This window comes from Aquila chrysaetos, chromosome 5 (assembly GCF_900496995.4).
Source record: "Aquila chrysaetos chrysaetos chromosome 5, bAquChr1.4, whole genome shotgun sequence".
NCBI lineage: Eukaryota > Metazoa > Chordata > Aves > Accipitriformes > Accipitridae > Aquila > Aquila chrysaetos.
This window is the reverse complement of record NC_044008.1, coordinates 39,704,265-39,731,036: the sequence shown is the minus strand read 5'-3', so window position 1 is coordinate 39,731,036 and position 26,772 is coordinate 39,704,265. Positions and strand designations below refer to the sequence as shown.

At 57.9% G+C, this 26,772-nt stretch overlaps 1 protein-coding gene across 1 annotated transcript in view; it reads right to left on the bottom strand.

Moving 5' to 3' along the window:
* CCDC33 (coiled-coil domain containing 33) overlaps positions 1-25,460 on the bottom strand; it is a 30,092-nt gene extending 4,632 nt beyond the window's left edge. Inside the window, exons 1-11 of the mRNA XM_041123362.1 lie at positions 25,378-25,460; positions 22,444-22,564; positions 20,582-20,691; positions 19,700-19,801; positions 19,414-19,505; positions 19,147-19,267; positions 15,003-15,132; positions 14,773-14,894; positions 14,423-14,494; positions 9,550-9,675; positions 72-178 (exon numbers count right to left, since the gene is read on the bottom strand). Coding sequence (XP_040979296.1) covers positions 72-178; positions 9,550-9,675; positions 14,423-14,494; positions 14,773-14,894; positions 15,003-15,132; positions 19,147-19,267; positions 19,414-19,505; positions 19,700-19,801; positions 20,582-20,691; positions 22,444-22,564; positions 25,378-25,443 — 1,169 coding nt within the window. The 5' untranslated portion in view covers positions 25,444-25,460. The remainder of the gene's footprint in view (positions 1-71; positions 179-9,549; positions 9,676-14,422; positions 14,495-14,772; positions 14,895-15,002; positions 15,133-19,146; positions 19,268-19,413; positions 19,506-19,699; positions 19,802-20,581; positions 20,692-22,443; positions 22,565-25,377) is intronic.
* Between the last annotated feature and the right edge of the window lie 1,312 nt (positions 25,461-26,772).

Here is a 26,772-nt window from a genome sequence, read left to right as displayed (position 1 = left end):
AGGAAACCACTCCAAGGAGGATGAGAAGAAGGAGCCGAGAGAGGGCAAAACCGGCGTGGCCCCCCCCCTACCTCCGCTCTTCCGATGGTGCTCCTGTCCCGTGCGGGAACAGCTGCTTTCCAGGCAGGATGCTGGCCACGGCATCGGCCGCTGGGAGGGACACATCGTCTCGGTGGAGCTGGCAGGAGATGTCAGAGTGGAGGGTAAGGATGAGGAGCAGGCTAGGGAAAGCCCTCCGAGAGGAGCAGCAAGCTCCCTCAGCCCCTTCCCCACAGCTGGGAGCCGCTCTCCTGGCTTTCACCTGGAGCAAAACAGCTTTGCCATCGTTGCTTTGGGGTCAGGATCCAGCCCTGCCCCAAAAAAGCTCTGGCATTGCTGGCTGTGATGCTTCAAGCATTTGGGGCTCGGATGCAACGTGGTGTGGGCACAGGGCTGGAAGACCTTCTCCTGAGGATGGGGACGTTTAGAAATGCCTGGCTTTGAGCATCATCTCATTGCTGGACCATTGAGGCGTGCAGCCTTGGGAAGAAATTTGGCTACGACCGAAAGCAAGCCCGACGGGGTGCCGTCCTGTAACAGGGACCTCTGGGTGTCCTGCTGGTGACACCAGCAACAGGATGATGTCCCCATCCCCACCCACCGCACCCCGGCACTCACGGTGGAGGACAAGGGTCTGTAGTACAGCATCATTCCCGCTCCTTGGGTGCTCTGATCCCCCCGGCACCCCGCTCCCGGCAGCCAGCCCGGCCCGCCGGTGGGTTGCCAGGCTCTACCCGCCCCAAACAAAGTCCTCAACGGCTCCACCACCCCCCCGAGCAAATATCCCGTCCCCGCGCCGCCACCCGAGCTGCCGGCCGGTGGACTTACGGCGATGTTGGGAGGTTGTAGCATGAGGAAAAGCTGTTTTTCCCCGGCCCTTTCTGCTGGCAAAGGGATTTAGGTGGCGCGGGGTGCTCCCGGCAGCCTGGCGCGCCGGTGGCCGTTGCTACAACACAACCCTTCTCTTAGCAACTCCTCCCTGCAGCAGCCCAGCACCTAAAATCGCCCGACTGCACCCCGACGGGTGCATTCCAGGTGCAGGCAGCTGGCTCTGCCGCTCCTTGCCCCAGGCACCCGCATCTCTTCCCCGGTAGCATCCCTTCGACCCCTGCACGTCCCATTGCCGCTTCCAAAGCCATCGGGGCGGCAAGCGCTGCCTGCAAGCGCTCCCTTTGAGACACCAGCCCCTCACTGCCCCCAGCCCTTCCTCCCCATCCCCATCATCGCCGTTTCGGCTGCCGTTGCCTTATCTCCCGCTCCCAGCAGTGCAGCCCCGAGGAGGTGACTCGGTGGCGGCCACCGCCAGGTCCCAGCATGCCCAGCTGGCTCTGGAGGTGACAGCACCTCATTTCCCTGCCTCGGATGCGGGCATGGAAACGCTCTCCCCTCCCAGCACGCTCCTCTGATGTTTCAAACGCTCAATTAACTTCTAAAACCCACGCCTTGCAGATGCCGGGCGGCATCGGCCTTCAGCTCTGCTTTGGGGTTTGGCCCGATCCCAAGCAGAGAATAATTTGCTGAATAATTCACTGATCAAACCCCACTTTCATGCCGAGATTGAATTTATAGCATTTTAAGGGAAAGGATGCTCTGCCCCAACAGGTCCCCCAGTCCCACCCCCCCCTTTCAGGGTACCCACAGGGGCTCTCGTGCCTCCCACCCGCTGCGGCATCCCGCATCCACCTCTCCTTCAGTGTTTGTTAAGAAACAAAGAGGCCGGTGTAAGTCGATGGAGTCCCTCACTACCTTGTCCCGTGCCATCAATTTTTAATCAAAGAGCCGGTGGGAAGCGCGCAATTATCTGCTCCATCAATAATGCACGGGACTGCACTTGGCTCGCCCGGGCTGGGTAGCTGCTTTCCCTGCCTGCGCTGGAAGGTGCTGGGTTCAACCACGGCTTTTCTAGGTTCAGACAACACCTGCAGAGGCTGGAAAAGCATCCCCAGCCTTTAGTCCCAGCCCAATGCTGCTCACACACTCACCATCCCATACTTCTGCCTGCGCAACCGTTCCTGGCAGGCAGCATCACCCCGGCGCTGCCTCCGGGGACGGGGGCAGAGTTAAGGGTATTTGAACATATTTTCCCCTATACCACCTATCTCAAATCCACCTGGAGATAGCTGTGTCTCTCCTTCCTGCAGGGGTCTGGGATGAAAGGCTGGGAATCCACGTCTGAAATGATGGAAGCTTTGAAACTCCTGGCACTCGCTATTTATTTTTTATTTATTTTTTTCCCCCCATCATTTCCAAGCTTCTGAAGCTTCCCCTGCCTTTAGAGCCTTTCATCCGCCCCGATGAGCCGCCCCCCCCCCTCCTTCCTGTATTTGCTTAGGCCAAGGTTTTTTTTTTTTTTTATTTACTTAACAAATTGCTCCGAGACGCTTTGATGTATCGATTAGCTTCGACTGCTGGAATCAATTCATCTCTAGACGGAGCAGCACGGAGCAAAGCGAGGCAGGGGGGCTAGAAATAAACCTCCACGGGAGGCAGGAAGGTCCAAAAGTGGCTGAAAACAGGGTGTACCAGAGGATTCTGCATCCGCATAGCATGGCCCGACCCCGTCCCTGGCTGGGGAGGGGACAGCAATGCACCCCAGAGAGAGGCTGAGGATGGGCCAACTCATTTCACTTGTGAGCATGGAGGCATTTGAGCCCCTGGCAGCGCACCAGCCTCTTCTCCAACACAATCTCCCTCCAGCTCAATGAATAACATGTCCCTGGATGAGTATTAAGCCCAATTCCTTAATTGTTATGAAGATGGGATAAGCTCAGATTTACATATCTGAGAAAAATATTGCCGCAGCAGCTTAGGAAGATCAGAGGGAAGAAAAATCCCATTTTTTTCCCTCTTTTCTGCAACAAAAGCTCACGAAACCATCAGGAGATAGCGACGCCTCCGTTTGCTTTGCCCGATGCCCTCATTGACCTTACCCATCCCCTTGGGACACGGGTACCTGATGGGGCGGAGGGAGGGTGATTATCAAGTACCCAAACCCATCCTCAGGACAACATCTGGGCAGATGTGTTGGTGGGGCAAATGTTGGGGTTTTTTTTTTTTCGCCTTCTACTTCCAAAATCAAAGCGTTTCCCTGGGGAACCCCAACCTCTGGGGGAATTGCAGGTCCCCCAAGGGAAATACGGAGATTTTTAGCCCGGCCGCTCCCCACACACCTTCGTAGGATGTAGCAGCCGGTGAAAGGCAGCAAATAAGCGGGTTTTTATCTGATTAAACCAAGGCTGAACTCCCTTCCCATTCATTGGGGCTAGGGCGGGAGCTGTGTTGGGGGGGGGTATATTAGCCAAAGCATTACAATTCAATTTAAGAGTTAATTGGATTGCATTGAAAAGCGCTTAATCTGAGCCGAGTTTGATTTAATAGAGACACCACATCTACTGCTCCCTTCCTAACGAGGATGATGATTTTAGGGCGGGCGATTACCATCGCTATCCGGCTCTAGGCCCAGCTGCCGGCTGCTGATATCATGTTGTACAAGGAAATAAAAGCCTCTGGATTACACTGGGTAACTCGGGGAGGCAAGACGCTCCGTGTAGAGATGACTGCTCCTTGGGCTCCCACCCGCCTGCCTGCTTCTTCAAGATAAGGCTGAAGAAAGCAGTCGTGCCACCAGCAGGGACTGTGATTCCTCTGCGAGTCGCTGCTGGTTTATTTTGCTCAAAGAAAAAGAAAAAAAAAAAGAAAAAAAAAAGAAAAAAAAAAAAGAGGCTAGGAGGAGGTAGGATGACTTTTGAGAGCAAACTCTGGCTGAGTCAGCTCCTGGCTCCTGAAAAACAATTTTTCTCCCATCCTGCTGCACGGGGCTGCTTTTGGGAGGGATGGAGACAGCCAGGGTGATGTCCCCAGGTGATGTCCTGCTGCTCATGGTGACCAGGGGGAAGGGGAGGTCAGCAGAGCCTCCCAGGATGGGTTTCTAGTCCCAGCATAGGTCAGAGCATCCCCCAGTGCTGCTGCTCACCCCGACCACAAACAGGGGCCAGACCTAAAAAAGTCCCCTCCTGAGACCAAAAAGTGAGCGAAACAGGTTACGACTGTTACCCTGGGTTCCCGCTGGGTCTTCGCGGGTTTTTTTCCCTCTAGCAAAACATCTGCATCTGTTTTTTAAGATAAACATGCTTCCAGCAGCTGGGGATGTGAAAAAGTGGAGAAATACCACAAAACCCCCAAGTACCAGTGGGAAACTTGGCAGCTCACTGAAGAGTCTGTTTTCCAAGCATACCTTTTAAAATCTGCGCATGGGACCCGAGTTAAATACCCTCCCCTAGCCCCACGCTTTTTAAGTGCCCTCAAAGCATTTTCATCCCTTAGCTTCGAAAAATAAGTGGCTGCAGAGGGATAAACCCCAAGCATCCCCATCACCCCTGGTGACAAGCGCTGCCGTGATTTGCCCTTGGCCTGGCAGGCGGTTTATTGCTGGCGCCGTGGCCATCCATTTTCATGTTTGCTTATGTATGGAGTCTGTTTGCTGATAAAACGCCCCTTGCATTTCAGCAGCCGGCATAAATCCATCAATACCCCAAGCCACAGCGCCGAGAGCACCCAGAGCCGTGCAGCACCCGCTGCCCTGAGCACCCACCACCCTGAGCATCTGCCCCCGGCCATCGGGCCCCACCCTTTATTAATTAGCACCGGGAAAGGCTGAGAAGTCGCTAAACGAGGATGGATGAGCCCTTCTATGCTACGTCCACTGAGGGTTGAGTAGTGCCGCCGGGACCGGTTTGGAACAGGACACACAAGGGCACACACGTGCCAACGCGTGCACCCCCCAAACACACACAAAATGGTATTTTGGAGGCAGTTTTCTCTTTTTCCCCTGCTCTGGCTCACTGCTGGCGTCCCTGGTCTGTACCCCCCGCAGACACAGCCACAGCCACCCAGACCCAAGCAGGAGAAGCACATGCAAAGCCCACCAAGCCCGACCGGTTTCCCCCCCAGCTCGGAGCCTGGAGCACCAAAAACCCCCTCATGCAACATAACTGTGGCACGCAGACCATTTGCAAACCCCCCCAACCCATTCCCAGTCTCCCCCGGCCCTCCACCGTTGGGTCCCTGCCCCTCCAGCACCCTCCACTGCCCTGCAAAAGCCACCCCTCTGTCCCCCTCCTCGCCATCCCACCTTGCCCCATCTCGCCCCCAAGAAAACAGCATTTCCAGCTGCTTTTACTCTCCCCCAGGCCAGGCGGGCTGGAAGGTGGGACCAGGGCTGGAAGCAGGGACCAGAGCTGTTGCAACCAGATTCGGGGTGGCTGGGAGGCTTCTGCCGTACTCTAAATCCCATCAAGAGCCTCTCCCCCGCCTTGTGAGTGCTGGATGTGGGTCACCCCATCACACAGGGGAGATACTGGGGCACCCACCCTCAGCACGGCATCTTCGTGCACCAGGTTCGTCATCACCGGGGCGAGAAGCTAATTAAGTAAAAGGGGAAGCAAATTGCCGAATCCTTAATCTACTTGAGAAGTAAAACGGGCATCGATATCACCTGGGGTCGCGTTAGCTGATTTATGGGCCTCTTTTATTAATTGGCTTAATCCTGCATAACGGGAGTGCTGGAAAAAACCCACCCACCCAGCCCGGCAGGCGCTGAGCCTCGTGCCTGCGGGTGCTCGGGCACCCGTGGGTGTCCAGCTCCCCGGCAAACCCAACCGAGCCCCCCCCGGGGCCAGGGGCAGAGCGGGGCATCCTCATCCCAACCTTGCAACGGCTCCTGCCCGCAGCCCGGCCTCTCCCGGCCCCGGGGAGAGGAGCAGCTACCCTGGGGAGGTAAGACAACCCCCTCCCCGGCCCCGGAGCGTGGGTTGGGGGCTCGGCAGGGCGGCGGGGCTGGCGCTAGATGGGGCTGCAGCCGCACACGGGGCCGCCCGGCAGCACGGGGAGAGCGGGGCCGCAGCCGCCTCGGCCCCTGCAGCATCTTCACCCCCTCGCAGCATCTTCACCCCCTCGCAGCACCCTTGGCCCCTGCAGCATCTTCACCCCTCGCAGCATCTTCACCCCTCGCAGCATCTTCACCCCTCGCAGCATCTTCACCCCTCGCAGCACCCTTGGCCCCTGCAGCATCTTCACCCCTCGCAGCATCTTCACCCCTCGCAGCACCCTCTCCCCTCGCAGCACCCTCTCCCCTCGCAGCACCCCTTTCCCTCGCAGCACCCCTTTCCCTCGCAGCACCCCTTTCCCTCGCAGCACCCTCTCCCCTCGCAGCACCCCTTTCCCTCGCAGCACCCTCTCCCCTCGCAGCACCCTCTCCCCTCGCAGCACCCTCTCCCCTCGCAGCACCCCTCTCCCCTCGCAGCACCCTCTCCCCTCGCAGCACCCTCTCCCCTCGCAGCACCCTCTCCCCTCGCAGCACCCTCTCCCCTCGCAGCACCCTCGGCCCCTGCAGCATCTTCACCCCTTGCAGCACCCTTGCCTCTTGCAGCACCCTCGCCTCTTGCAGCACCCTCATCCTTTGCATCCCCCTCTCCCCTCGCAGCACCCTCTCCCCTCGCAGCACCCTCAGCCCCTGCAGCATCTTCACCCCGTGCAGCACCCTCGCCTCTTGCAGCACCCTCATCCTCCGCATCCCCTTCTCCCCTCACAACACCCTCTCCCTTTACAGCACCCTTGTCCCCTTGCAGCACCCTTTCCCTTTGCAGCACCCTCATCCTTCACGTCCCCCTCTCCCCTCGCAGCACCCTCTCCCCCTGCAGCACCCTCAGCCCTTGCAGCATCTTCACCCCTTGCAGCTCCCTCTCCCCTTGCGCCATCCTTTTCCCTTGCAGTATCCTCATCCTTTGCATCCCCTCTCCCCTTGCAGCACCCTTTTCCCTTGCACCATCCTTTGGCCGTCGCGGCACCTTCAAGCTTTACAGCACCCTCACCCCTTGCAGCACCCTCTCCCCATGCACCATTCTTTTCCCTTGCAGCATCTTCACCCCTTGCAGCACCCTCTCGCCTTGCACCATCATTTTCCCTCGCAGCACCCTCATCCTTTGCATCCCCCTCTTGCCTTGCCTTTGCAGGCACAAGCTCCGAGGAGCTGCCAGGCTCAGCAGTGCCATACCATGCCGGGGGTCCCCTCCCAGCTCACCGAAGCAGAAGACCCCACTCAGTGGGCAGGAGGTGGAGGTCCCATCTTCCTCAGATGTCACCCAGCAGCTGGAAATGGGTCCAGCAAAGGGGCCCCAATGCTGCTGGCAAGCAAGAAGTCCTGTCCCCACCACTGCTGCCTGGTCTACCACGCCACGGTGTGGTTTTGGGGGACAGTCCTTACATCTGGGCTCTCATCTTATGTGATGGAGGTGATGGCACATGTGCAGTGCTGGGAACAAAATGCCAGCAAAGGGGAAAAAAAAAAAAAAAAAAAAGACATTTACTTCTCCTAGCCCTCCAAGAGGCCCTTTGGCTTGTAAAAACCCCCGGCATGGACAGGTCAGGGAAATACAGGTGGTGGGAACGGGGAAAGAGAGGCTTGAAGAGGAAGCAAATGTTTGAAGAGGTTGGAGAAAACGCCCCCCTAATCGTTAAGTGCTGCTTGTAAATTATTCATCGACTGGTAAGAGAGGCGCAAATCTATTCAGCGAGAGGGCAGAAGAGTAGGAAAACATGGTTAGGCTGAATCCAGCATAAACCTCAGCCTAAGGTCAGAAAGCTCGTCCACCAGAAATCAGCCTCAAACCTTGGTAAGCCCGAGGGGGGGGTCACAAACCTGCACAGGGGCTTTTCTGGCTCCGTGGGACCAGGGCAGGGAAGGATTACCCCATCTCCGATAATATTCCTCATCGCTTTGTTTGCCTCGCCCCCCTCACTTTTTAATGAAGGCATTAACGAGCAGATCCGGAGCAGGACCTCCAAAGCCGCAGGGTAGCGATGGGATCCGGGTTTGATCAGCCGGAGCGGAGCGGGAAGAAGTGACAGGGCTGTGATCAGCCGAGTGCTCCCCCCCCCCCAGACCCCAGTGCCGGGGGGGCTGTCGTGTCCCTACTCCCTCCCGCACACACGCTCTATTAGTAGGGTGTCAGCCCTGATTCCTGGGGCTGTCAGGAGATGGGCTTTCCAAGCAATGCAATGCAAGCGGAGTGAAAATAATTTGCACTTTAGGGGGAAGAAAAAAGCAAAAGAAAGAAAACGACTGTCAAAGGTTGGGGTGGGGTGGGGGGTGGTAAATAATAATCCTACCAGCAACGCTTTCTAGCATTTTTAGCCACAAAAAGAGAAGATGCTCGGGCAGGACAGGGGTGCCCAGGGCTTGTGCAAACCCTTTCTGGGCTCCTGTTGCCCCGCTCAGGCTTTAAAATTGGATGCTGGAAGCATCCTTGAGACCACTTCTCACCCTCCCTCACTTTATCGATGCAGGGATGCTCTTGTGAGGATACAGAGAGCTGGATTCGAGACCGCTCGGGGCATCGGCACAAGCAAAGAGCGAAGCTGTGGGTGAAAACACATTGCACAGACCATGTAGTGATGCCGGGGCCGGATCCTGTGCAGGTCTGAAGGGTGTTGGGACTTCTCTGGAGGCCTGGGGCAATCCAGTCTATCAAATTTGGACTTTGCAGCCTCATCGCATTTACGCTGTGCTGTGGTACCCGCCTCCGCACGCCCCATTACGGGTTTCTATTAGGCTGGGCATAAAGCAGCCGCCGCAGCCGCGGAAAGGGAAGTAATAAAGCTCAGTGGATTGGAGGAATTAAAACAGCTGGAGGAAAAAAAATAGCTTTTCTGTATTTTTATGGTTGTTATTTTATTGCTAATTTTCTTCCCGCTTTGCAGCCTGAATCGCGGGGAGAGGGATTGGGTTGAAGGTGGGGTTTGGGCAGCCGCTGACGGGGAAATAATTGGGCTTTGGGGCAGTGCAGGGCCCCTCCACTCCTTCCCTCCCAGCTATTTAATAAGCAGAATTGGGGTTTAACGACCTGTTATTTTTAAAGCCAGATGGCTTAAAGTACAGGAAGATATTAGGACCACAAGGGCTGGGTTTGCATTCATCCAAGGGCTCCATTTATCAGTACAAAGGGCTGGAGGAGGAGAACAGCTGCCTTTTTTTTTTTTTTTTTTTTTTTTTTTTCCTGGAGCCAAAAGGTACGAGCTGGAGGTGCCTGGGGTCTCCAACATAATGCAGCGGTAATAGGAGAGAATTTGCTAAATGGATTTGGGATTGAGCAATTAGATCGAAGCTGGTGCATCCAGGCTGCTCTGATGAGCGCTGCCCCCAGCAAGGTGATGGGACGCTGTCCCCCCTCCAGCCCCTGTGCCACCCCGAAACAGCTGGCGACCAGGGATGCCGGCACCCATGGAAAGGCTCCTCCGTGGGCGCAACACAAGAAATTATTCATACAACCAGGCTATGGATAAAACCCGCTGCTCCCGGCAATGCATACGTCGGAAGAGAGATTAGAATTTGGGATTTACGCCAGTTTTGTACCGTTACGGAGGCAGGGTGCGTGCCTTCGTGGGGGCTGGCGGGACGATGCAAGCGGGCAGGGTGCTGGCATGGCATCGCTGGCTGCTCTCGGGGGCTCTTACCTGGCGAGAAAACGGGCGCACGGGGGCTGCCCGCAGCTCTTCACCCCTCTCGAGCGTGCTGGCGGCGGCGGGGTCCAGGCTGGGGAGGGCATCACTGCCCGACGGGGTCAGGAACGCCGCCGGTCTCTGGGGAGGGAGAGAGGCAACGGTCTGTAGGATGGATGGACGTGGTGACAGGGGCAAGGAGGGGGGACCCGGACTGGGCTGTCCCCGCCGCGTGTCCCCTGTCCCACCATCCACGTCCCTGATATGCCACCGGGACTGGTGGGATGGGAAAGAGCCGTGGGTTGGCCGCACTCGTCTCATCTTTGCGAGGTGCAAGGGGAGATTTGGGCAGGGAGGGGGATCCCCGGGGTGAACGGCAGTGGACCGACAAGGTGAGGAGGAGGAGGAGGAGGCAGTCCTTCGCGCTGAAACCTGTGTTGGTGGAAATAGCAGGTCCGTGCCCAGCTCAGCCCATCTCTCCCCTTCCCCGGGCGGGCAGGAGGTGGGTACCCAGGTCCTGTGGGCGCAAAGGGATGCTAAAAGCTACTTTACCACCCGGTGCTGCCCCTGGCTTCGGTGCCTGCCGGGTAATGCACCTCCGGCACACCGGCAGCCCCTGCCAGATCCCCTGCCAGACGCTGCCGGCAGCAATAATGTGATTTCCCTGTCCCTCATTTCCCGCGCCCGGCTCCGCGTGCCCCGCTTTCCTCCCACCAGCCTGGCTTTTATAGACTCCCCTCTAATCCGGTTAGAGGGGGAAGTCAGATCTAATGGAATAAACGATGGAGTCCGCGCGCTCCTCGCTGCCGCCTGCGATGGCAAGGTCACGGGCAGGGACCCTTGCCCTGGACTGGCCAAGCCAGCTCCCAGTATCGGGGCAGGTTTAGGTGATGGGGACCTGCCCTGCCACTGGGATCCTTGCATCAAGGCATGGCACCCCGGCACCCACCTATTTCACCGCCCCAGAGCCGGCGACCGTGACCCAGCAAATCCTCGTTTCCCCCCCCCCCCCACCTCCCCACTGCTCTCTTCGTTTCGTCAGCTGAGCAATCAGGCCGGGCGGCCTCTCCAAATTGGCTACGGGCATGGGCAGCGGCGAAGTGGCCCTCGCTGGGTATTACTCCGTGCCTGCACCCGGCCTCGCCTCGTTAGTGCGGCTAACGAGGGCAGCGAGCATCCCCCCCCCCGCCGCCTCTGCGGCGGGGGGGGGGGCAAAGAGGTGTCCGGAGGCGTCCCCGTGTCCTTCCCCATCGCTGCCTCATTAACACCATCAGCATCATCGTCCCCCGTGCCGCCGCGTTTCGTTACGCCGCCGGCCCCGACCTCAACCGAGCTCCTCCAGCATCAAAGGCGGGGTGAAGACGCCCCCCACCCCGCCACTCTCCCCCCTCCCTGGGGAACGGCATCATGCAAAATGCAACAGTTTAGGCTCTGCCTGCAATTACTGAGGCCGGCGTACAGCTGCTGCCCGCCGAACCGGTGCGATGGCCAGCCCGGCCCCGCCGCTATCGCCCGTCGGAGAGCTGCTCGCCGGAGCGCACGTGCTCTTAATTCAATTAGCGCTGCCCTGAACGCTCCGTGGGGACCGGCGGGTGGAAACCCAACAAATTCTCCTTAACAAAGACATTCCCTGCTTTTTTTTTTTTTTTTTTGGTTTCTCGCTGGCTTGGTTCTCCCTGGCTAACGATGCTCCCGGCCGGCAGCGATGCCGTAACGCCTCTTGTAATTCGTCATGTAATGAGAGGAATGGGTGATGTGTTTGATTGGCAGGTGTCAATCGAGAGCTGGCAAGCAGGAGCTTGGCTGCCAGCAGTTCGGCTGTGCCGAAAGCCCTCTGAGGGTGTGCCGGCTCACCAAAAGAATATGCTCAGCAGGGAAGGGCGATGCCTCCCTAAAACAAGCCTTTCATCAGCTTCTGCATCCCCTGCAACGTGGTTTGGGGATAAAAACCCAATTTCGGTGCTCGTGGAGGACAAACCTGGCCAGGCAGGCTGAAATAATGGGAAACACATGGCGATTCCTCATTCCCCGACCAATTGTAAACCCATTTTTTTGCCAGCCCAAAAGGGCTTTGATCGCCAGGCTGGCATGGTGACAATTTACACCCCGGCACTGTGACAATTTACACCAGGCACCGATCTGCTTCTGGTTTTAAATGGCAGCAATTACATAAATTAAGGCTGTTTAAGCAATGATATAGCCAGCCTGTTGATTTTTTTTTCTTGCCTGGAAAAAAACAGCACTAGCTTTTCCCTTTTTTCAGAGGCTGTCACCACGTGTTGGCACGTCCCCAGACCCCATCTTGGGTGACATGACCAAGGGTGCCCAGCAAAGTGTGTGGCAGAGGCTTGGGGTGACCCTGAAGGTCCCAAGTGCTGAATTCATGGGCTGAGCGAGGTGAGGTCGTGCCAAAACGAAGTGTAAAACAGGACCGTTTAGTAAACAGGGGCAACGAATAAATCCCTTAGGAATAAAGATGCCTCCGGTGTGCATTTTCCAGCCCTTGGATAGGGCTCAGCATCCCCTGGGCACACCAGGGACCCTGCACATGGATTTGCCACTGGCTACTGCACGGTCAGACTAGTCTTTCCTGGGCAAGACACCAAATTTGGGGTGGAAAAAGAAGAAGGAAGGGAAAAGAGGAGCCCTGCCTTGAGCCACAAGCCAGCGCAGAGGTGGATGAAGTCGGCTGCAGGTTTCCCCCCTGCAACAGTTTTTTCAGCGACGGCCGTTAATTTGCTAAAACGCCAGCGTTTTGCTGAAGTCTTTGATTTCTTTGTCTCCCTGAGATGATCAAAGTCTTTTGTTCTCCTTTGGGCTCCAAAGAGAGAGCGCAGGGGGATACCGGGCTGGGTGGGGGGCAAACCCGGGGGTCGCGGTGCCTTTACTGGGAGCCGGGGCGGGGGGGCTGCAACCGAGCGCTGCCCTTGCCCTGGGATAACACGACTCCTGTTTGCTCATCCCTGGTGTCAGGGCTCTTGGCTTTTAATAAAGCAGCTGCTCCAAACCATTTCCCTGCGGCTCTTACAAATGTAGCAGGGGTTTGAGACCCTGCAGACATACTGGGGGATGAGTCCTATTTATGGGGAGCCCCTTATTCCTAGAAAACCCTGGTGCTGAGGACGTTTTCCCAGCATGGAGGGTCAATGCGAGCATCCAAAGCCAAGCTCGGCAGCATCCAGACCCCTGGTAGGAGTCGGTGAAATCCCTGCAGAGGCCACGGAGCAGCCGGGATTTACGCCTGGCTCCGAGTGCGCCGGAGAGTACAGATGGCCCAGGGTTTATTTAGCTGTTGTTTGTTATAAAAAGCCCAGCCAATCTAGGTTATGCATTTTCAGCTCTCTACATTAAAATAAAAAAGAATAAGAAAAGAAACGAGGCGAGCTCGGTGAGTCTGTTCTCTTTTGCCATCTGGCTGGGGAGAGCTGGGGGGGTGAGGGAGAACGGGGCAAGATGGGCAGGGATGCTGGGGCTCCTCGCACCCCAAGGACAACCCTGGTACGAAGGCTGCCCCAATGCCTTGCCAGGTCCATTCAGGTCCTGAATGGACTGTCTTTGCCTCTTGGTCCCTGTTTGGCCCCTTCTTGCTGTCCCAAAGCTGAGCTCGGGACAATCCAGGAGCTGAGGACTTGGAAATCCAGCCTTCCGCAGCAACATCTCCCCTGCTCACTGGGCTGCGGTTTCAGGGTGCTGGGGATCACAGCCAGCTGGCTGGGGCATCTTCCTCGGAAAATCCTGACCTCCAGGCAAGAAACAAGGACCTCGGCAAAGCCAGGAGGAGCCGAACCAGCCCTCACCCTGCTCGGTAGCAGCTCGTTCATTGATTTGCATCACTCCAAATCCGTCTGCCCGGGCTGCCGCCGGATGAATTATCCAGATGCGGAGCCCAAGGCCGGCTCTGGCTCTCCTGTTTTTTGTTTCCGCTCCCAGCTCTTACATATATTAAGGAAGGCAGGGCTGGAGGGGGGGAAAGGGAGAGGTTGGGGAAGAGGAGAAAAAAAATTACGGCTCCCAGATCAAAACAATAATCAGCTAAATGAATTCCGCAGCATTTTCCCGCATGACTGCGAGTGATAATTTAGTGCAGCAGCCAGCTGGAAGCAAAAGGATTAATTCTGCACTTAGTGACACCCATGTGAATAATTCATCACACGCAGACCCCTTTTCGCTGACCCCCCTGGGCAATCACTGCAAAGACCCCCACCAGCCGGCCCCGGCCTGCCGCGGCTCCCCCGGGGACAGGGGGGATGCAGTCGCCAGTGCAGCATCCAGACCCATCCCAAATTCACTTTATGGATAGGATTTTTTTTTTTTTTTTGCAGATGGGAGCAGAGGCTGGCGGCTGCAGTAATTAGATCGATCGGGCTCACGGCCGCATCCTAACCTGCCCAAGGGCCGGTCGTGGAGCCAAAGGCTAGCAGGGTTCCCCCCTCCCCCAGGAAACACAGCCAAATTCCCTCCCTGCTGTGACATCCCTGGGGACCACAAACGCTGAGGGATGAAGACAGCTGGACGTTTGTCACCGTGGTTAACCAGCCTGGCCCTTCTCCACACGGAGACAGTGAACCGCCTCTCCCAAATACCCTGCCTGTGCCCTGCCTGCCCCCCTGCCTCCAGCTGGGATTTCCCGGGAATACGAGCACGTGCCAAAAGCCCTGGGAAAGCAACGGGTGCACGAGGGCAAGAACGACGCTGCTTTTTCCAGCTGCCCAGCGGGACGATCCAGAGCCCTGAGACAACAGGCACAAGGGATAAAACCCAGATCCAGCCCAGCTCATCCCCACCTGAGAGGTTTGGAGAGAGGGTAGGAGCTCTAAAGAGCCATCTCCTGCCCTGTCCCCGTCCCCATCCCTCTGTGCCTCGGGCTTCGCCATCCCCAGCATCTCACCTCCGATCGAAGGAGCTGCAGGCAGAGCCCCACGGTCGGAATGGCCCCAGACGTGGTTTTGAGGTCCGTGCCCTGGGGAGGCAGAGGAAGGGTCACAGCCTGCGCTGGCCTCTGGGTTTCTACCAGGGCTCTCGGTGGCTTTGGCATCACCCAGATGCCATCCAGGCATCCGGGGCTGCGGTTCGGAGCGGGGACTCCGGCTTCCCGTGAGATGCTCAGGAGCTCTGCGACAGGCTGCCCATCTAGATGTGGAGAGCCCTCCCACCATGCCAGCAGCTATAGGTACCATCCCCTATAGGTACCATCCCTGTGCCACCCTGCCCAGCGTCACCCCGCAGCCCCCGGCTCACCTGCACGGCGAGGCCGTCCACACGCATCTCGCCGCTCCGTGCCGCCAGCTCTCGGAAAACACGGCTGGTGAGGGGCAGCACCGAGTATCCCATGGGAATGAGGGTGCCTGGAGCATCCCACACTGGGGAAGGGGCGAGAGCAGCCGGCTGGGGGCACGGCAACCCAGGACCTGCCCCCAGCCAAACCCGGGGATGAGGGAGAGCATCCTCAGTGGGGTTCCCAGACTCACTGGTTTTGTACGGATAATATTCGATAGCCAGGGCGGTGTCTTCGGAGAAGAGGGTGGCCACGTCTCGGCCTTGGAAGAGGAAGGACGTGTCCCAGGTCGGCTGCTCTGGGGGCCCGGCTGGTCGGGACATCTTAGGAGACAACAGGAAAATTATCCTTCAGATACCGTCTCTCTCTAGAGATAAATAAGCAGACAGATAGGAGGGAGAGAAGAGGTGGGGGTAAAGCACAACCTGTGCAGCTGCATCCCATCCCTGGCTCAAAAAGCAATCCCAAATCCCAGTTGCTTGAACTGGTTTTCACTGGGTCTTCAAGCTTGGCTGCTTCTCTCCAGCTAATCCCTGCCAGCATCTTCCTCCTCGCAGAGCCCGAGGAGGAAAACAGCCCATGGACCAAATACTCCATGCTTAAAAACATGATGGGAAGAGCCTGGAGGATGAGCGCTGACTCGAGGATGAGCCTTTTGATATCTGTTGGGCGACCCAGGCGCTCAGGCTTGGGAAAGGGTTTTGCGACGATATACGGACCCCGAAAGCCTGCAAGCAGGCTTTCGGGGTCCGTATATCGTCGCAAAACCCTTTCCCAAGCCTGACGCCTGGGTCGCCCAATAGATATCGAACAGCGGGCAACGTGTTTATCCCCAGAGCCGCGAGCTGTCGCTGGAAATGGCATCGGTCCATCCCCGCCAGCAGCTGCTCCTCTTTGCCTTTGGAGAGCCCCGCCAGCTCTCCAAAGGTCAGCCTTAACACTGGCCGCCCAGCGCCAAGAAATTATTGACAAGCGGCTCCTTTTTAATGCTGTTACTCTATCCCCTCGGCCAGCAATGCTCAGCAGGGACGAGATGCCGATCGGCTTTTCTGCATCAGCACATTTCTGCTTTGTCTGGGAGGGTGGGAGGAGGAGAAGGACGGGGCGGGGGGTGTCTCCCTCTGCTCACATTTGGGGATGCTAATGGGCATTACGCAGCTCGGAGACCCGCAGCGGTGCATTACCCAGCCCTGGGGGCTGTTAGCAAGGGGAGCGCGGGGCTGCGATGCTTCAGAGCCCGAAAACACCTCCACGATGGGCCGCATCGGGCAGCGCTGTTAGTGCTGGCTCAGCACCGGGCTTGGCTCTCTCAGATGGGAATTTGTCAGGGGCTCCCTAGAATCAGCTGGGATTTTTAGCTGGGATGCAGCTTGCTTCGACTGCAGGGAGCCCAGTCTGCGCTTGTAAGTCCTTAGGGAAAACCCACATGGACTGGGGCAGCTCCCAGCAGCCGGATCCGGCTAAGCACGTTCGAGCCGCTCCTCTCCTTTCCCAGCCTGCATCCCAGCCCACGGGGCTGTTTCATCAGCCTCAGAAAGCCCAGTTGTGGGGGGAAAATCTCCTAAAAAACACCGAGCGCCGCCTCCAGTTACTTTTCCTGGCATCGACCTGTACAAGGCACTGCGAGGTGGTGCCGTTTTAGACTCAGCAGGGAAGGGAAAAGTCAAACGTGGGAGCATATTGTTAATTTGACCCCAATTGTCGGAGGTCCCGAGCCCACATGGCTCCTCTCACCGCGACAGGGATGGGAGATGACGTTCCCCGTTTTTCCCCCCCCTGATTTGGGGGGCTGGGTGGACAGGAGCGCTCGCCAGGGCCGGGCTGTCTCCCACCGGCTCGGCGGGACAGATGGATGCTCTGTGCCGGGGCGTCAGAGCCGATGCACTGATCTGGGCAGACGTCTTGGCACAACCACCGCCTCTGCCCAGAGCCACCTGGAGAAACGCAACAAAGAGGATGGGGAAGAGGAGGAGGAAGGAGACGCCTTCATCCTCCTTGGCTACCCCAGCCTGTCTCCTGCACAAAGGCTGGTTCAAAGGCAGCATCGTTGGCATGAGTAGAGGCAGAGGGGGCCAAGCCCACAGGATCTCTCCTGCCTTCCCAAGGGATGGGGCCATCGCCCGGTCCTCACTGCTGCCTGTCTGGAGGGTGCAGACCCCAGAAGAAAGTGAGAAGCTCCAGATAAGTGGGTTAAGCTGGAGGGTCCTCAAGGGAAAGAGCCCCAGAGGGGATTTATCTTAGAGGGGACCATCATCACGAAGGCTTGAGCTTGGTGCTGGGAGGACAGACGCAGTGTGGCTTTCTGTAGGAGGCACAGCCCAGTGCCCATCCACCCCACAGATTTGCCATTGCCACCAGCGTGTCCAAAGCCGTCCCTTTTGGTGAGAAAGGGGCTGTTGGCCAGAGAAGAGCACCCAAGGAGAGCACCCAACGCTCTTGCAGGTGGCTCTGTGCAGGTCTCGGCCAACTCCTGGCCAGGAAGACCAGGTCTCCAGGAACCCCGGCCGGGCAGGGAAGGGTTAACCACCCAGGAACCCAAAACCCCCCTAAGTAAGAGGGGTGTCCTGCTGAAGGTGAACCCAAGCGCCGTTGTCTGCAGATGCTGATGGGAACCGACAGGCGAGAGGACACGCTGGGCTGGCAGAATTATTGAATCCGATTAGCCTGCCCGGGAGTTTGCTCGCGGAAAGCCATTAACCTCTAGAACCGGAGCAGCCACGCTCCCTCCTCCTCCTCCCAGCCTTTCTCTAACCTTTCCTCCCGGGCATTAGGAGTTCATCCTCTCTGGGAAGGAACCGCATCCTGCAGGTGGGGAAACTGAGGCAGGAGACGGGGGCAGAGAGCGGATGGGGGTTACACAGCTCCCCGGGGCAACCTGTCCGTGCATCCCCAGGGAAAGCATCCTCAGCGATGTGCAAAGACACACAGAGCCATGTGGGCACGGAGGGGAGGAGGAGGAGGAGGAGGAGAAGGAGGCAGCAGCAAGCACGCAGGCCAGATGGCCGGGTTTAATCACTCGTCCTCCCGCGTTGGGCTCCCACGGCTCCGCGCTGGCACTGCCGCCTGTGCCGGGGCTGTGCGGCTTGGCTTGGGCTCGCCCAGCGCCTGGGTACCACCAACTTCATGGGGGTTTGCGTGTGGATTTATCTATATAAATCCAAAGGCAATGCATTTTGGCTGCAGTTAGAGGAGAGGAATATCCCTGCTCTGGCTGAGAAACCGCAGCCTCGGGGTGCTGCATCCTGGAGCAAGGAGATGGAGGGGGGAAGATAACGTAGGGGCGAGTGCACAGGGATTAATTTCCTAAAATCTGCTCTGGAGCCGGCGTGGGCGGCCCGTACCCCGAACCCATTGCCATGGTGGGGCTGGGGGTGCTGGTTCCAAGGGGGCCCAAAGCGGGTGCAGACCCAAAAGCAGAGGGTCCCCCGCACTCCCCCCGCCGCTCACCTGCAAAGAACAACCCAGGGAGGCGGAGGGGGAGCAATAGAACAACAATTATTGTAATGAATGAAAAGCACTAGCGATTTTTATGATAATTCACCGCCTCGTGGGCGACTTGGCATTTGGCCGGCCTCCTCTAAGTAATATTTTATTTATGGGCTCCCCGAACGTGTTGATACAGGGCGTTTCGCTCCGAGGCGATCAAAATTCAACACACGGGGGACAAGGACCGAGACGGAGAAACGTGTGCTTCACCGGCGTTCGGGACCAGCTGGATCTGTCTTTTGGGGGGCAGCTGGACATCTGCCCTCAACACACTTTCGGCTGGCACTTTTCAGAGGCGAAGGGATGGAGCAGCTCCGGTTTTGAGGGGCGGCAGCTTCGCGTCAGCTTCTGGCTCAGCTGCCCCATCACACCTCCTCCCTGCCCCTGTGTCCTTCCAGTCCCCTGCCTCTCCCTCTCCACCAATTTTTGGCAGGGCTCGGGAACAAAAGCGGGGCCCTCCTCCTGCTCGATGATGATGCCGCGTGCCGAAAGCATATGTTTCCCTGGCAACAGCTATTTTGAAGATGTGCGTTGCTAGCTCTCCCGGTGGTACTCGAGGGCCGGGGAGGAGAAGGTCTCTGCCTTCGAGAGGCGGCGGCACTCGAGCCGGAGGCGTGAGCGGAGCAGGGGGAAAAACGAAGGACAAAGGCACGAACAAGGAGCTGCCTGTGGGTTTCTGCAGGCAGGGCGAGGCGGACACGAGGAGCGTGTCTTTGATGCTCAAAGCGTCGCTTTGCCCCTAAAGCTTTTCCCTGTGTGGGGTGCTCAGCTCCCCAGCCAAAGGAGGGATGCTCAAGTGGGATGGATGCTGCCAGACCCGTTCATCTCCGCGGATGCGCTCGGCCTCGTACCTGCGGGCGGCCGTGGTTGGCAACTGGGGCGATGCTGAAGGCTGCTGCCGGAGGGTCTGGGAATGTGATGGTGGTGGGGCTGATGCCGGGACGGGAGGTGGGGTGCTCCTCCATGCGATGCCTGAGAAGTGACGGAAAAGAGGAAAGTCAGCTTGTGTGGGGCCAAATCCACTCCCGCCAAGCCAAGCACCGTGGGATGCTCGGGTTGTCCCAAGCCCAGCACCACTCACCCACGTCACCAGCAGCCCCCCCGTGGCCATCACTCACTTGTACTCCTGAACATTGGTCACAACTCTGGCCACGGCGACGAGGGCCCCGGGGGGGGCGGCCAGGGGGGCCGACAGCCCCCGCAGCAGCACCTGGGAGGTAGGGGGGTCCACGGTGAGGGGGTCAGCAAATGTGGGGGGAAAAAAATCTGCCTTAATTCAGCATCAACAGCTGCCAGCGCAGGGGCCAAGGTGCAGCAGCATCCTCCCCGAGTCGAGTTGCTCTGGTCCATCCCGGACGCTGCAAATTCCTCCCGCCACCTCCTGTCCCCAGGGCCACCTCTCACCTCCAAGGCCACATAGCTCAATCCAGCACAGCGAGGGATGAAGCTCCTTTTGCGGATGAGGGTGACGTGCAGGACCGTCCCGGCGGCGTCCCGCGTCCTCGGCTGTTTGCGGAGGAGAGCAAACCACGGGAGGACGAACGGTCAAGGCCACCAAATGCGGGCGCTGGGCACGCAGACAGCCCATCACTGACAATAAAGCACTAACTGATAATTAAAGCTCACTGTCCCCCGGAGCCTTCCCGGAAAAGATCAATATAATAAATCCTTCTGCATTTAAATATTTAATTGCTCCCAATCTTTGTGCAGGGAAGAGGAAACTCATTTCTGCCAGCCAGAGCGTAGGGGAGGCTGATTTGGGGGAAGTATTGAGTGAGTTTGCCAGGTCTCAGCTGTACAGGGACCTGTCAGCCAAGTCCCCGGGACCGTTAACGTGTTGGGACAGAGAAATCCTCACTGAGGGGCTTGGGCAGCGGCTTCTCTCTGGGGCTGAGAACCCACCTGCATCAATTAATGTACCGGGGCCCCTGTTTAAGAAACACTCTGATGTATGGCCCGGCCCTGCATCTCCTTCCCCAGGATGCTGAGGGCAAAAGCACTTCCCAGCTTGCAATCCCATCGCTTTTCCTCCACGTTTTCCCACCGGAGATTTAAAAAGCCCAGTACAACGCCTGCCTTGTTCCCACCTCGTGGGAAGCCTGGGCAGCTCTTTGCTCACAAGCCTCTTTGAGCACCTTCCCCAACTTGCCAAATTCAGGTTTCCCACTGGGATTACGCCGTTACACAAGGGTCCCTTCGCCGGCAACCCCCAACTCCAGCTGGGGTGAAAATCAGAGTTACAAGCAGGAATAAGCAGTGGGAAGGAGGGGCAGGAGCCGTACCTACCAGCACCAGCCTGCAATGGTGGGGCTGGAAGGGCTGGAGGTGCCGCACTGGCAGCTGGAAGGTCCCCAACTCCTCCTTGGTGGCTTTGTCTGCCACGGTGAGAGTCAGGGCTGGAAGGGAGAGAGTCGGCTATCAGGATGAGCGGGGCTGGCCGTGGGGTTTGGGGAAGGGTGAAGTGCTGGGGAGAGGTTTGGGGCAAGGTCTGGGTGAAGAAGGGACAGAGGTGACGGGGGGATTAATTTGTTTCCAGCAGCCCCTTCCCCTCGCAGGTCATGGCGGGGTGGACAGGGGCAGGATTTATACCTGTCCTGGGTTTATATGCATGCACAAACACACACACACACATGTGCGTCCCAAGGATCCATTGAGAGCACGTCCCAGGCATCCCCAAGAAAGCGAAGCTGGTGAGCAATCGGCACCAATGCAGCTCAGATTCCCATCTAAGAAGCCGGGATTTCCCGCTGATCTATCTAATCCGCTTCCCTGGCTCCAGCCCACCCTGCTCAGCTGCCAGGGTGCCATCCTGCCCTGAGCCCTCCGTGCCCCGGGGTCAGCCCACAGCCCACGGGTGGGTTTTGCAGACGCTTGCCACCGTGGCATCTGCCCTCTCAGGGGTGCCCGGTCCCCGTCTGTCCCCCAGCATGGCAGCGTCACCCCCACCTCTTCCCTTAATTTAAAGCAAAGCTGCAATTTAGTTGACAAGCCCGAGTAGGAGCCTTTTATCGGAAAAAAAAAAAAGGAGCTGATGGAAGGGAAAACCGCCCTCTCTTTATGCTGCCATCAAGACTTGGGCTTCCCTTCCCCCAGCTTAATGACTGCACTGAGGCACCTGCCTTAACTCCTGCTTGGCCAACCTGGCCATGCCACAGGTTGCGCATGGCCCCAAAATGAAGACGATGGACCAGGCAAGTACATGGACCACGTTTTTCCTGGGCTCGTGCTTTTCAGCAAGTGCTCAATTTATACAGAGATTTTTTTCTCCCAGCCCCTTGTGGAAAGAGCGCCAGGGAAAAATGTTCTGGGGTCGAGAGAGAGAGACAAGTGGCTTTTCTGCTAGTCATCACCGATGATAGATCACGCTCGGCAGCCCCGCTGATGGAAACCGTATTTCTGGGCAAGAAAAGGATGGAAACCATATTTCTGGGCAAAAAAAGGTGCGAGCTGCACCTGGAAATGACACCTCCAGTCTGAACGTCTGGGGGATGAACATCTCTGAACATCTAGGGGATGCTGGGAGGCGGAGGAGTGGGGCCGGAGGTCCTATCGGGTCTCCCCGCATCTCTCCCGGTACCACACGGGGCAGGTCCAAAGTACATCAAAAGCTCCTCAACTTCATTTAGGTCAGGGCCTAATGGGATTAAACACGATGTGAAGATTGGCTCCCACAGTTTGTTTTGCAAGGGGCTGATTAAAATCAAATCCCGGCCCCTAATGCCATGACTTTTATTACAATTACAGACTCGGCAGCCCTGCACGGGGAGTAACAGCGTCGCGATGTGGGTCCAACCGATACAAGGTGTCGGGGCCAGGACAGCAGCGGGGAAAGATTTGGGGTGCTCCCCCCCTGATGCCGATTCCAATGGGATGCTTTGGAGGACGCCCGGAGCTCAGCACCACCCCTTGCCCCATCCTACAGCACCATATCTGGGGACACGTCCCTCCTGGTCCTACCTTGAAGCCACCACAGCCACCGAGGGCTCAGGGCATGGCTCGTCCCCATCACGGCCACCCTCTGCCTGGGTGCTGCTCGGGGTGCTTTGGAGCACGGGCTCCCTAATATCCCCAAATTAACCCTTCGATAAGGTGAGACCCATGTCCCAGTCCCCAGCATCCCTGTCCCCACAGTCCTCCCACGCTCTCACCTGCCCGGCCCGCATCTTCAGCATCCATTTCCACCATCACCTCCTCCTCCCAGGTGGGCGCGTGGGTGGGCACCAAGGATGCATGGGTCGCCTCTGCCTTCTGCTCATCCCCTCTGCCAGTCTTACTGGGAGGAAAAGGAAGGCAAAACAAGCCGGTTACTGGGTGAGGAAGGGGAATGTGTCAGCAGGGAGCTGGCACTGGGAGAGGGATGAGCACTGTCCCTGCTCGGTGCAGCTAACAGCGGCCAGCCCACCCTCCCACCACCCTTAGCAAAGCTCTGCTGTGCTGGGGGTCCAAGGCTGGTTTTACTCCCGGCTGCCGGATCCTATCAAGCCCCCAGTGACGGGGTTTGCAGCCCCTTTTATCCAAAAGGCTGTTTCAGACCCCGGAGGCTAATTATCTGGCTGTATTGATGAAGGGACAGGGAGGAGGCTGCTGGGAAAAGGAGAGAGAAGATTGAATGTTAACGACTGCCATCATTAAACTCAGCACATAACAAGGCTGAGCAATAATTACAGTGGCGTTAGCAGCTATGGGCCCCGGGTAATTCTTCATCCGTGCTGGTGCAGGGCCATCGTCATCAGAGCTGTTTTGGGGTTGTTCCTGCCACTTTTATCAACTGATCATCAATTAGTCACGAGCTTGGCTAATGATAATAGTGCCCCCCCCCCCCCCCCCCCCCCCCCCCCAATTAGAGGGGCTGGCAGATCTTTTAGGCAGTCTTCTTGAGACACTTGGTGTTATCCTGGGAGTCCTAAGACCGCGGCAGAGTCCCATCGCCTGGTGACGTGGTGACCTCAAGTCCTCTCCATCCCCGACCGCGGGGTGAAGGGGGACGGTGACGTGGCATCAGGCCAATGTGACACAGATGCCCTAGCCCTGTCACTGGGTTTCTCTGGATATTAAGATGATAAACTGTCCGGTGCTGGCTCCTCCAGAAAAGCTCTTGCTGGAGCAGAGCCAGCGCAGCTCTTAGGGAGAGGTTACCGGAGCACTGCGGTGACTGAGAGCAAACGGTGGCACTGTGCCACCCCCTGAGAGCTGGAGACCCCGGCTCTGGGGGACAGGAGATGACAAAGGTCCTTCCAGCTATAAGGTGAGCTCCAGGTACTGGTGGGACCGAGCAGGTTCATCCCAGCTGGATGGAAGGATGCTCTATGCTTGCAAGACCTCCATCCCCTCTCGTTGCTGAAGACACCGGTCTAATGGACCCTCAACCATGCTGCACGCCACGTCCCGTGCTCCTCTCCCATCTCCCGCGTGTCCCCTTCCCCACCGGAGAAGCCCACCTGCATCCCGCAGGGATGGAGCCGGGCTGGCCAGCTCTGGCAGGTGGGAATTAGCATTGGGCTGGCACCGTTGTGGAGGGGCTGGAAGAAAATTGGCTCTCCAGTAATGAGCTCTGTGGGGGATTGCTCTACCAGCAACGTGCTCAGAGTCCGAATGAAGCCAGACCTGGGCTGGGGGGGTGGGAGGAGGAGGAGGGTGAGAACCGGCTGCTCTGGGCCCCCTTCATTATAGCCTTGCCTAAGGATGAGAGAGCATTCAAAAAGAGCTGTGAAGTGGGGAAGGGAGGGGAGGGGGCGGGAAACAACCCACCACAGTACAACACATGGGGATGTGCTTCAAAATCAAATGAATAGGCCGGGGGCAGCAGGAACAGTGGAAAGTGGAGATGGTTTGATGTCTCCTCCTCACCCCAGTCAGCTCCAGACGGGCTGGCGGGGCAGGCGATGGGGTCTCCGGTGAGCAGGGGCTGCAGACAGCTGCCCATGGGAATCGCATGCCTTGGGGCAGGACATGGCTGGGATGGACCAAGAAATGCTCCTCTGATGCTCTGCATCCCTCCCTGCCTGCTCCTTGGCAGGCACTACACTCTGCCGTGCTACGGGGATGCACCAGCCACCCACCGCTGTGATAAAGATAAAAGATAAAGACGGCCACCCCCAGGGAGTTATTATACATCAACGTCTCAGCTACGGTGCTTGGGGACAGCATCACGCAGCCATCCTGCTGCGTGTGACACCCAGGTGCCCAGCAAAGGGCTTAGCAGGGCTGTGCCCGGCCCCCGTAAATATTTATTTAGCTGGCATTATAAGTTATTATCTCTACAGGGTGAGTTATTGCTCAGGGCTGACATCCCTGCAGAGGCAACGCGGTGGTGCAGGCGCATCGTTCTCGGGGAAGAAAAATCCCATGCAGCACGGCCACGGTTCGCAGGACTGATATTCAGGGTGTTACTTATGCGGCGGTTGCAGGATCCGGCCCTGGGGAAGGCAATGCTGCCCGCCACCACACAGCCCCACTGCGATCGGTGCTGAGCTTGGGGGGCTCAGGTGCAGTTTGGGTAAATAAATACAGATAAATGAATCACAGAGGTGTAAGCAATTTCTGAAAAGATTCAGAACGAGAAAGGAAGAATTATAATTTCCCCTCTCCTTTGAGAAACCCAATTTTTACATTGCTCCTGACTCTCTAACCCTGGGATGGTCCATCTTCATCCCACCATGAGCTAAGACGAGTGCTGGGGCGAGGAGGGGACCCCCAAAGACCCCTCTTGGTCCCACTCCCCCCCTCTCCCGCCTTGTTCTGGGGTTATCGGCTGAGCCCCTGGTTTATTTTGGGGCACGTTGCAGAGCCAAAAGGCTTTGCTTGCAGGCACACCCTAACCCCTTCCCGGGTGGAGCATCCCACCCGCACCACGACCAGGACCGCTGCCTGCGCAGGCAGACCTGCAGGCGGGGGGACATCGGAGCTCCCATCCCCCAGGCTGGGAGCAGACGGCGCATTCAACAGCGACCTTGAGTTTCTTCTCTTGGCGCTGAAAAGCAGAAAGGAAGAAGCGAGGAGGTACTTGCACTCGCCCGCGGTACTCAATGGAGAGGAGAAGCCGGCCAGAGCCAGGCGCTTTGTGCCATTAATTGCAAACACACCTGGCTCCGGCGCGCCAAGGTCATCCCTGCATCCCGCCGGTCCAGGAGCAATTTATCTGCGCACATGAGGGTGTGAAAGGAAAATGCAGAGCAAACCCACGGGTGCCCCTGAAAGCAGGGAGGGGGGATTTGCTCAGCATTCAGAGGATGAGGAGCAGAGCCAAGCCGCTGCCAGGTCCCTGGAGCATCCCCGGAGGAAGAGCCCTGTCCTCTCCAGGGCAGAGATGAACCAAAGCCCATCGGGATGCCTGTGCGGGCTCTCCTGCTGCTCGAGGTCTTTCAGATTCACTCGGCTAAGCCTTTCCCTCCCCGATCCTCTGCACCGAGAGCTGGAAGCGATGCACACGACTATGGAGCGCCACGGGATGCTGACTCCGGGCACGAGCGACTGGGCACAGCCACAAAGGGCTGGTGCAAGTGGTATTTCTCCCCTCCTCCCATCCCACTCCTGATTTTGGGGGTGATGCTCGGGTTGCCAGCAGTTTGAGCTCGGGCTGGCTCCGCTGGTGGTACCCAGCCGCTCTGGGGGGATCGGCTGCCGTCAGGTCCCTACCAGCATATCCACCGAGCGCTTCTTCCCGTCCGTAAAAACCCACCTTTTAACTGCAACATGCTACTCTCCTTTAAAAGCCAGTGCCCTGAAAAACAATAACTGATTCCCTTCTGCCTTGGCTCCCTCACTATGGTTACTAAAAGGCCCCTCATGTGTCCTGCATCCCTAATACCACCCTCCCCTCCCCTCCATCACTCCCCCGTTACCATGGCAATGCGGTGATGGAGCGGCACCAGAATGTAAAGAGAGATGCAACAATCACACGCCACCCTCGTGCTATCATTTAGGATATTGATGTTTAAATCTCCTGAGATTATCTGGGTATAATTGGTTTATGGAAATAGAGACAACTCCCGCGGTGGAGTTACTCAGGCTGTCGGGGCGGAGAGCGGGTCCTTGGCACGGGGGCGGGTGGGAAAGAGGGGAAGGGGTGATGGAAGGGTGGCATCGGGGGCTGCCAGCCCACGTGCCAGCTGGCTTCTGCTGGGCTGCAGGTGCCAGCCAGCCCCAAAAACCCAACAGACGCTGCCCCCACGATGGACAGCCGCATCCCGCCTGCCCAGGGAGCCTCCGGGATGTCCGATGCGGCTGGTGCTGGGCACCGTGGAGAAAAAGCACACTGTGCCACACCGACAGACCTTGGGACCCCCTTCACCATGGAGCTGGGGGTTTCTACATGGGAAAACGCCCAGCAAGCAACAGTTTGCTTTACACGCTTGCAGAGAAGATGTTTCCTGGCTTTCACAGCCCCTGCTGCTGATTGTCCCCAGCGGACAAGCCCCAGCTCCGCTTCCCTGTCCCCTGCCATTGATGCCCCCGCTTGGGTACCAGCCTGCCCGGCA